Source organism: Petaurus breviceps, unplaced genomic scaffold (assembly GCF_028583685.1).
Source record: "Petaurus breviceps papuanus isolate PSGF00001 unplaced genomic scaffold, PetGlider_PUasm1.0 185, whole genome shotgun sequence".
Lineage (NCBI taxonomy): Eukaryota > Metazoa > Chordata > Mammalia > Diprotodontia > Petauridae > Petaurus > Petaurus breviceps.
The window spans coordinates 9,257,882-9,269,386 of NW_027185797.1; the positions used below are offsets into that span (position 1 = coordinate 9,257,882).

Genomic DNA, 11,505 nt, shown 5'->3' on the forward strand with positions numbered 1-11,505 from the left:
TCTCTCTCTCTGTCTCTCTCTCTCTCTGTCTCTCTCTGTCTCTCTCTCTCTGTCTCTGTCTCTCTGTCTGTCTCTCTCTCTGTCTCTCTGTCTCTGTCTCTCTCTGTCTCTCTCTCTCTGTCTCTCTCTCTCTCTGTCTCTCTCTCTCTCTGTCTCTCTCTCTCTCTCTTTCTCTGTCTCTCTGTCTCTCTCTCCCCCCTTTCCCCACTGTTTCCTAAAGTACAGATTTGACCATGTCACTCCCTTGCTCAGTAAACTTCTTTAGCCCCCTATGACTCCAGGATCAATTAGAATCTCTTCTCTTTGGTATTTGTAACCCAGTTTCTTCCTACCATTCTAGTCTTCTCACACATTACTCTTCTCTATTCCCTGCAGGCTCGCTCACTTTACTGTTCCTCCCATGGGCCCCTCCGTGCCTGGCCTTCTCTTGCTCTCCACCTTTCCTTCAAAGTTCCTGGCTTCCTTCCAGAATCCTCTTAGAGGCCTTTCCCAGGAGCCCCCTCTCTTCCCTCCTAGGTTACCTTCCATCTACTCTGAATGGCCCTTACATCTGCCTGTTGATGTTCGTGTTGTCTCCCCTGTTCAAGTGGAAGCTTCTTGAGAGCAGGAATATCTTAGTATTTTTTTTTTTAATTCTCCAGAGCTTAGCAAGGTACCAAGCACCTGATAACACTTTCAAGATACTTGTCGATTACTCAATTGATCCTCTTCTCTCCCCACTTTTGTCTTGAGGTCTCTAAGTATTAATGTTTATGTGACTTACTTTGGAAAGTCATATTGAATGCTCCTTAGAAATGTTCTTCTTCTTCATTTTTATGAGAACCACACTTGTTGACACACATACACTGCACTCATCTTCTTGGTGGCCTTAAAATTTCTCCTCCTGGGCCATGAAACTCAAGAAGGCATCCATAATGGTAGGTTTCCATCATGCTCCTACCTCATTGGACCCATCGGGAGCCCTGGCAGCCAACAGGTGGCCACTGGCCCATATCTTTACTAAATATTTTCTGTAGGTCAGAATCAGAGCCCTCGAGATTTGCCCCTAAGGTCACTGAGAATAGAGACCAAATGCAGGATAATCCTTAGATCACATCACTTATAAAGGACAGACAGGACAGAGAGGGACAGTTTCTAAGAATGAAGATGCTCCAAAATGAGAAGCCCTCAGGCCCAAATCTAAAGTAGTGAGTGGCCCTACCTTTATTTACTGCATGCATTCATCTGTACTCATGTTGTATCCCCCTCTGTAGAATGTGAGCGCCGTGAGGACAGGGAAGGTCTCGTTTCTGTATTAGTATCTACAGTAGCTAACAAAGTGTCTCGCACATAGAATAAATGCTTGTCGAGTTGAATTGAACAAACCAAAGCAGCCAATGCCAAAAGAGACTTGAAATTATGCGCGTCAGACAGAAGGCAACCTGCGTAGTCTTCCTCTAGAATCGTTCTTGAACTAGGCATTCTTGACCATATCCTGAAGACATGCCTGGTGTGGTCCCAAGAGACACTTAGTAAAATAAAAGTCCTATGGCTCCTTGAAGAGCCTTCAGGAGCAGATCAGATCAGTTCTGAGTTCAGATCCAGCCTCAGGCACTTACTGGTTGTGTGACCCTGGGGAAGTCACTTTCTTTCTGCCTGCTTCAGTCTCCTCATCTGTAAAATGGGAATGATGATGATGGTGGTGATAGTACTTGCCTCCCAATGTTGTAATGAGGATCCAGTATTTGTAAAATGCTTTGCAAACCTTACAGAACTATGTAGATCTATAGTGACTACTATTTTATATATATATATATATATGTTATATCATATATTATATCATATTATATTATATCATATCATATCCTATCATATCATATTATATTATATTATATTATATATATGTTATTTTAAGGAGCTCCTTGCTCAGTCCCTGCAGGGGTTCCTTTGGTCTCACTGTTAATTTGATTTAATGGGAAGGTCTGTACTTGGAGGAAGAGGCCGGTCATGACCCCTGGCAAGCCCTTTGCCTCCCTGATCCCCAGCTTCCTCATCTGTGAGATGAGCCTCGCAGCACTGGGCCCATCACCAGCTCGTTTGAGCAAAGCGCTTTGTGAAATAGCCGAGTGGGTTAGGAAGGCAGCTGCTGTGTTCATGGCCTCAGACTCCTCCTTATCCAGTCCTTCACATCATTCATAGGATGCCATAAGGTTCTCAGAGCGCTTTACAAGTGTCGTTTGGTATTCTGGGACAAATGAAGGACAAATAACCCTGGGAGGTGGGTGTTCTTATTAACCCCATTTTGCAGAGGAGAACACTGAGAGGTGTAAGGTGTAAATGGCTAAATAAGGAATTTAGATACTGGGTCTTAAATGGATATCATCCCATTAAAAACATGGATTAGCATTTTGCAAAGTCTGATAAAAGCAGCAGGTCTAGCAACTTTGAGCTGGACTCATTCTGCATCTCGTTGACCGCCATTTCTAATTCTGACATTCAGTTGATGGCAGTTTCATTTGAAAGAGCTGGAAGAATCTCATTTTAGTGTGTCGTCTTCTGGACTTTGAGAGAGCAGAGCAAGCTTTGCCTATTTCTTTCCTAATGTAAGATAAACAATCTTCATTCCCAGTACGTTCTATTCCAAGGGTTCTGATGAAATTAAGCCCATCCAGCCATTTGTTGTTATTGTTGTTTTCAAATATTGTTTTGTTCTTTTCTCATCATCCTTACTCCTAGCTCATACATATTCAGTAAATGCCCTTTTCAGTGTCATTTTGGCAAGAATGTTATTGAATATTATCAGTTTCTGACTGAAGCACACTCCCCCGGTTCCTGATTTTTTTGTCTCATCTCGGCTAATTTCCATAATGTTCCTGTTGATCTCAAACATCAGCGTTAAAACAGGAACATCATAGATATGATTCAAGTCTCTCATTTTGAATTATCTCTCATAGTCATAATGTTTGGAACTGAATTGAACTCGTTCCTGCTTAAAAAAAATAAACAATTTCATTTTAATCTGATGCCTTCGAGGATGAAATTTCCCATTTGTTCTCCTCTCACACTGTCCTTTAACAACTGCAGATACCTTCCGGTTAAGTAGTTAATCAAGAAGCATTGTCTTTATTAAGTGCCTACTATGGGACAGGCACTATGCAAGGGTTACAAATGAAAAAAGAAACGTTCCTTACCTTCAAGGAGCTTACACTCTGTCAAGGGATATTGCATCTATATTTAAGTGTAGTGTCCCATCCAGGGCTACTTTCCCCAGTATATCCTGAGGCACAAGAATGACACTGACTTTTCAGGGAAACCCTGAGTATCTAGGATGTTTTTTGTACCGTTCATGAGCTCCTATCAAGGCATGCTACTATTAATTAAATCAATTAAGTCCTTACCAGTTCCCCGATATCAATTAATTAACTGGGGAGTTATTTTTATTTTTAAAGATTTTTGATGTCTTGTTTTTATTTTAAAAACATTTACAGATTACCCCCCGCCAAATCCATGAGAGATCCTTTGTAATACAGTAAAAGAATTGAGCAAAACTAACCAACCCAGTGACCTCATCAGAAAGTGCGTGCCCAATGTATAGTGCCTTCATTTTTCTAAACAGAAAGTTTTTTTCTTTCCCTTCTCCATTAAAAAAAAAAGATAAAAGAAAAACACATTTCTGGTAGCAGATATTCATAGTCAAGCAAAACAAATTCCCTCATTGGTTGTATGCAAAGAGATGTCTCGTTCTGTACCCTAAATATATCGTTTCTCTATTCAGGAGAATAGCCTGTTTTATTCTTGGTCCTCTGCAATCATGAATGGTCATTGTAACTGATCATCATTTGGTTTCAAATTAATTTGCCATTGTAGTATTGTTATTGGTGTACAATTGTTCTCCTGGTTGTACTCATTTCATTTTTTATTAATTCATAAAAACTTTTCAAAATTGTTCATTTTTATAATATTGATAATTATAGTATGAATTGTTTCTTCTGATCACTTCATTCTGTAATAGTTGATTCTAGTATTCCCATGATTCTTTGAAATTATCTGTTTCTTCCTTATGGCACATAAGCATTCCACCACCTTCTGACTGACTGACATTCATAGACCACAACTTATTCAGTCATTCCTCTACTGATAGCCATCCCTTTGGGGTCCACTTTTTACTACCACAAAAAGAGTTGCTATAAATATTTTCTACATATAAGAACTTTTATTATTTCTTTGATCTCTTGGGTATAGATTTTGCAGCGACAGAGTGGAGTCAAAGGGCATTCACTATTTGGTAACATTTTGTATATAATTTTAAATTGTTTTCCAGAATGGCTGTACCTATTCATAGGTCTACCAACAGTGCATCAATGTGCCTATTTTCCCACAGCCCCTTCAACATTTATTCTTTTCCTTTTTGGTCATCTTTGCTAGAGTAATAGATGGAAGATGGAATCTCAGAATTGCTTTTTATGTATATTTCTCCAATTAGTAGTAATTTGGATCATTTTTCCATATGGCTGTAGATAACTTGGGTTTCTTCCCTTGAGAATCATACAATTGCATCCTTAGACCATTTATCAGTTCGGAAATGGCTCTTCTTCTTATGAATTTGAATTAGTTCCTTATACATTTTGGAAATGAGACTTTTCTCAGAGAAACCTTTTTACAAAGATTTTCCCCCAATTAATTGTTTCTCATTTAGCTTTGTTGGATTTGTTTGTGCAAAAACTTTTTAATTTTATGTAATCATAATTCTTTACTTTAGCTGCTATGATGCTTTCTCCACCTTTTTTTGGTCGCAAATTTTTCTTCCTCCCAGAGAACTGATAGGTAATTTTTTCCACATTTCTCTAATTTGTTAAGGCAGAAGACCTTTTATATATAGGTCACATATGCATTTAGGATTTATTTTGACATAAGATGTAAGGTGTTAGCCTAAATCCTACTTTTTCCATGCTGCTATCTAATTTTCCTAGCAGTTTTTGTCAAATAATGAGCCCTTATTCCAGTAGCTGAGGCCTTTATATCTATCTGTCTGTCTGTCTACCTATCTATCTATCAATCTATCTATCTTATCTGTCTGTCTGTCTGTCTGTCTCTATATATGTTTAGGTACGAGATATATTTGCTTCTGTGTATTATGTATCCTATTTGTTTCATTGATCAATCTCTATTCTTTAGCCAATACCAGATTGTTTTGAGAATTACTCCTTTGTAGAATAGTGTGAAATATGATGCTGCTACTCCCCCTTTCATTCCTACTTTTCACTATTTCCCTTGAGATTCTTGACTTTTTTGCTTCTGTGTGAATTTTGTTATTGTTTTTTTTTCTGCAAAGTAATCCTTTGGCAATTGGATCAATGTGGCATTGAGTAAGTAAATAATTTAGTCAGTATTGTCATTTTATTATTTTGTCTCTTGTCCTACCCATGAACAAAAATTTTCCTAATTATTTAGGGTCTTCTCTATTTCTTTCAGTGGTTTGCAGTTGTATTTCTATAATTCTCATGTGTAACTTTGTAGGTAGATTCCCAAGCATTTTATACATTCTGTAATTATTTTAAATGGAATTTCTCATCCTGCTGTTTTTTATTGGTATTATGTAGTGATGCTGATGATTTGTGTAGATTTCTTTTGTATCTTTCAAATTTGCTGAAGTTATTGTTTCCTTTTTTTTTTAGTGGCCTCTTTTGGTTCTTAAATACACCGTCATATCATCTGTGTAAATCTAATTGAATAAATTAACATACAGAAAGTGCTTTGCAAAGCTTAAAGCAATATATAAATGCTATTGTTATTATTATTATATATAACAGTTGTTGATTTTGCTGCTTCCTTGCCCATTGTTATTCCCCGGATTTTGCTTTCTTCTCTTATTGCTATAGTCAGTATTTCCAGTACTGTGTCAAAGAGAGGTGGTGACAGTGGCCATCATAGTTTTGCCCCTGAGTTTTTGGGGAAGATTCTAGTTTGTCTCCCATACATATAATGAATGGTAGTGCTGGTTTACTGATATCTATTTTTCCTTTTGAGCAAAGGTCCATTTATTCCTATGTTTTCTAGTGTTGTTTTTTTTTTTTAACAGACTGGAGTGTTGCATTTTGTTAATAAGCCTTTTCCACATCTTTGATATAATTATATGATTTTTATTTATTTTGTTATTAATATAGTTAATTAAGCTTATAGTTTCCCTAATATTGAACCAGCTCTGAATTCCTAGTATAGGACAGGTCAGAGGCTGTGTGAGCAGAAAGAAGTGACCATCATTAAATCATCTTGTCCCAACCTTATCTTGAGCTCCATTGATGTTTGTTGCTAGCTTGAAGTGATGAGTTATGTTGGGTAAAAGCCCATTTATTATGTGTTTTAGATATTTAAAATGTGTTGTATTATTAATGTTGGAGAAAAAATTTTTAAACTGTCCCCAAATGGAGCATCTATTCAATGGATTTAGATATTTTAGATTGGTTTTGAGAAATGAATAAAGTTTTTAAATTAACATATTCAATGAATAGCAGAATAAAAAAAGAAAATGAATAAAAGAAAAGCAGTATCCAATCAAAATTAAGCCAGAGAACTGAGGTCTTTTTATAGTTAGTAATTAAAGGACTCATATATGACAGGAAAATCAGTCGTGGCAAGTGGTAAATAGCCTACCACTGTGTTCATTCAACTCTCCCAGCAGCTTAAAATGGCCCTGCAATTTGTCCCCCTAGGAGCTAAAACTCAATTCTCCTGCAGCTGGCTGCCAAGGAGGGTAAGCTGAGGATTTTATAATTGTTACCTGTCCCTGTCCCTTGCAGTGGGCCCTGTGAGTTGGACATTGGGTCTGTAGAAGGACTTTAGGTGAGGAAGGATCACCCAGAGCAATTCCAGCTCTTACAGGAATCAAATTTAGGGGTAAACTGCAAAATTTGAAGAGAAAGGGGAGGGATTGTTCCAGGAAATGGAAAGGAAGGGAGTGGGGGTTATGAAGAAAGTCAAAGAACAAGGAGGAAGGAAGGATAATGTAGCCACTGGAAGAGGTAGGTGAGCCAACAACTGAAGTGAGAGAAGCAAGAGGGACCCTGTGAGCAGCAAGGCACTATGGGTAGGAAGCAAGAAAAGGAGGAAAAGAAGAAAAAGGATTGAAACAGGAAGTATGAGGCAAGTCAGCCCAATATCAGGTTTTCCATTCACTAATATGACCATTTACTGACTAACGTCCATTAATGAACATAAATAGCAACTAGAAAGAGCCTAAATTGGCGACTCTAAATAGAAACTATAAATAAACATCATTTAGGACATATAGTACTAGAGAGGGTGGGAGACCAGTCATGTAGCAAGAGTGAGCCAAGATGGGAAGCCTTAGCCTTCTGCTGGTATGCAGAAAACATTGAGAGGGTTGAGAAAACTGGGTGTAATGACCCACGCCTACATCGCTGTGCCCAGGGAGGCAGAGTCTGGCCAAACCCTTGAGCTCAGGGGTCCCAGGGTGCTGTGGGCTATGCAGACTGAGTGTCGGCACTAGGTTCAGCACCACAGTGGTGAGCCCCCACTAGTGGGGAGCCATGACATTGTCTAAGAAAAGGTAAACCAGCCCAGGGTTGGAAATGGAGCAGGTCAAACCTCCTGTCCTGACCAATAGCACAATGGGCCCAGTGAGTAGCCCTCTGTCCTTTCACCAAGGGAGAGATGGGAAAATTGAGTTTTTGTTTGTTTTTTAAAAGAATTAGAGAATAGTTTGCAGCCATTGGTTTGATCATACAGAAAGAGTGTATGGAAGCGTATGGACAAAAATCTTAGCTGTTGAGATGTGGATGGGCTGCCGTCTTGATAGGTAGCACAGCATAGTAGGTGAACTTCTCTGTGACTCTGTTTCCTCACCTATAAAAAGAGTGGTGTTGAAGATCAAATGAGATAATGAAATTAGTAAAGCACTTTGCAAGCCTTAAACATCGATCATCTTCATTATTATTGTATTCTTACCAGTAGAATGAATATCAATACTGGTGAGATGACAGATACATTAAAGCAGGGAGTGTTAACTTTTTCTTCATCATGGACTCCTTTGGCAGTCTAATAATCTATGGGCAGGTCTCTTCTAGGCATTATGTTTTACATAAAATATGTAGGATTAAAAAAGAAGCCAATTATATTGAAATATAATTGTCAAAATATTTTAGAACCCTCTATTAAAGTACAAATCAACACAAGTTCTACAGCTTAGTTTGACCAAATAGTCCTTTTCTCTAATTTTCTAAATTTCGAATTTCTCTCATTTTCTCACAATTCACTGAACACATTTACCAGTGTCATCCCCATACCAAAAGTAGGAATTTCTGTGCTTCAGTAAGTCTCTGAGATGAGCAAAGAGAAGATTCGGGCCTGAAATCCTGCCATCTTAGCTAACTCTTGTCCTCAGGCCCCCTTACTGTCCTGTTGGGTCATAAAAGACTTAAATATTTGGTTATGAAATATTCCCCAGGGCACAGAATGATGAGTAATTGCTCTTAACTTTTGTGGGAAAGCTGTTATTGGCTGAAAAAAGTAAATTTTAAAAGAAAGAAAAGTTGAGGGAAGGATGAGAAACAGCACAAGAAAGAAAAGTAAGAGTGTGAAAGGTCAAGGAAATGATGTACATGGGGAGAGCTTTCTTCCCAGACAGATTGCATCTTTATTTCCCAGCCTCTTTTAGAAATGCTTTTGAAAACAGTTTGGGAAAAAACAAATTTCTGTTTTCTGGAAGTTGACCCAACCATTTGGATGCAATGCCAAGGAGAAAGAAATATGGTATCTCCCTACCTCAAAATATTTTGGTTACAGCAGACAAGCTGCCTCCATTCTGAGGCTGCTGTTGCAGAAATACCCATAACTAATATCTTTGCATTGGTTCTTCCAGGGGCAAGCTGATCTTCTGAAGTATGCTAAAAATGAGACATTGGAGAACCTGAAACAAATCCACTATGCTGCTCTCTCCTGTGGACTGAATAAGCCAGGCACTCAAAATTCAGACACGGCCCCCAAGACAAGGAGGAGCCTGGAGGTCATCCCGGAAAAAGCCAACGATGAAAACGGAGAATGAGGGAGCTCTCGCCTCGTCATTATGGAGTTCCTAACTCTAGGACCAACTGTAGGCACACGGGACAGATGCTGGCTTTGCACTCACTGATGAAAATTCTATTTGGAATCTTAAAGCACAAGTGGGATAGTTCATTACAGTCTATTACAACTGTGAATGTACGTAGCAATTCTGCGTGTGAAGGCAAATAAATTGTTTCAAAAGAAATTATGTTACTGGCCAAAATATGCTATATGTGTGTAACAGATGTCATCATTCAGTAACAGGGCAAAGAGAAGATCATTCATCATAGTTCCATTGAGAAACAAACTCGTTTTTCTCAAACAAAAGCAATTACAGTTGGCGTGGCTTGACAAATGCTGTTGGGGGGGATGGGGTGGGGGTGGTTAAAGCCAACACATTTTTCTGGATGTGTGATTTTCTGCTGATCCGAGGTATTAGGGTGACAAACAATTTGGGGGGTTATGCTTGCTGAGCCATAATTAAAAAGGAGAATGTAATTGGACAGTGCCCGCTGAAGTGTCAGGGCACTCTGGGAGACCCCATGGTCTTGTACATGGGACACATGGAAGACAAGAGATCCATCCTCAGGCCTCCGTCTCAAGATGTGCGTGATTTCCACCAGAGCGTTTCTGCAAACTTGTCTATCGAATGTACAAGCGACCAAATTGCAAGCAACACATTGTAAATAGTTTTTCATTGTGTGAAGTGATGTGTTCACATTAAAAAAAAGGTTTTATGATATTTCTCCCATACCAGTAAAAGCTTTTAACTAAATTTTAACTTTTTAATTTATTTTCTAGTTATAAATACATATATATATATATGTGTGTGTGTATATATATATATATATATATATATATATATATGATGACTTTGAAGAGAGTTGTTTAAAGCACAGAGAAATTCATTGACTGGCCAAGGTCCTACAGCCAGGCTATGTCAAAGGCAGGACATGAATGCAGATCTTCCTGGACTCTGAGGCCAGCCCTCCATCCAGCCTACTACTTTTTTTTTCTTTTTTGAAGGCAATCAGGGTTAGGTGACTTGCCCAGGATCACACAGCTAATAGGTATTTGAGGCCAGATTTGAACTCAGGTCCAAGTGACTCCAAGCCACAATGCTCTGGCCACTGAGCTACCTATCCTGCTACTTTGAAGAACAGGTCATACCTCAGCCAAAAGGTTGTTCACCCATGTATGTCTGAGTTATTTTGGCTCCATTTTTATTATAAAGATTTTTTTTAAAATTATTTTTAGTTCATGGGAACTGATTGTTGTCCAACGCTTCAGCTATTAGCTCAATGCTTCTGATGGACCAATCAGCCAAGAATTCCACAGCCCAGTACAAAAAAGTCAGAAGGAAATCAGAGAACTGAGAGGATATGGCACTTTTGTGTAGCCAAGTTAGGTTTTAATCAAACAAACGGCTTCCTCAAATCAGGGAGACTGATTCATTTCTTTACTTTAGACTGCGTTGCCACTTATGCCAAACCAAAATGGCTTTCAGTATTTTGAAAGATGGAAAGCTCTCAATACCTTCCCTAGCCCCATCTGGATTTATGGTTTGTGTTTTTGTTTTTTTTTTATCTTTCCAACAGTTTAGAATGAAGGAGGAGGGGAAAATTAGCAACGTTTCTGGTTATCTGTTAAGAGATGTGAATGCAGTTAATATTGAAGGGTAGTGAGGGGGACACACATGCATGCCAAGTATTATGTCTGTTGGCACGGGAAATTCCTGGTCCCAATGCAGATTCCTCTCACCAGCTGCTGGTGACTCAGGAGATGAGTCCTGGAGAGCTGCCTGAGTTTCAATGACCATGATCAATTAAATCAATCAACATTTATCAAGTGCCTCCCATGTACCAGGCACTAGGAATACAAAGAGGTCAGAAGGTCCTTCCTTACTCTCAAGGAGCTTCTGATCCTATAGGAAAGATGACAAATAAACTACAAGCTGCATATGGGATAAATGGGAAATAGTTAAGAGAGGGTGAGAAAGGCTTCCAGTACAAGATGGGATTTAAATTGGGATGTAAAGGAAGCCAGGTTGGCCAGTAGTTGGAGAGGAGGAAGGAGAGTGTCCCAGGCAAGGAGGACAACCAGAAAAAAGTGCCTGGAGCAGAGAAATGTAATATCCTCTCCGTGGAACAGCCAGGAGGCCAATGCCACTGGACCAAAGAGGATATGATATGTCAGAGAGGAAGGTGTGAGAAGACTGGAAAGGTAGAAGGGCTGGCTGTAAAGGGCATTGAATGCTAAACAGATTATATTTTTATTTGATCTTGGAAGTAATAAGGACTCACTGGAGTTTGAGTAGGGAGGTGATATGATGAGATGTGCACTTAAGGAAAATCACTTTGGTGGCTGACTGGAGGATGGATTGGAGTGGGGAGAGCTTTGAGGCAAGCAGATCCACCAGCAGCTATTGCAACAATCCAGGTGTAAGGAGATGAGGTGGCAGTGTCA

General features: G+C 39.1%; 1 protein-coding gene across 3 annotated transcripts in view; it reads left to right on the forward strand.

The window, feature by feature from the left end:
* PLCL2 (phospholipase C like 2) overlaps positions 1-9,814 on the forward strand; it is a 325,894-nt gene extending 316,080 nt beyond the window's left edge. For all 3 annotated transcript variants that reach the window (XM_069088438.1, XM_069088436.1, XM_069088437.1), the window contains exon 7: positions 8,858-9,814. In XM_069088438.1, coding sequence (XP_068944539.1) covers positions 8,858-9,040 — 183 coding nt within the window. In that variant the 3' untranslated portion in view covers positions 9,041-9,814. The remainder of the gene's footprint in view (positions 1-8,857) is intronic.
* The last annotated feature ends 1,691 nt before the right edge of the window (positions 9,815-11,505 follow it).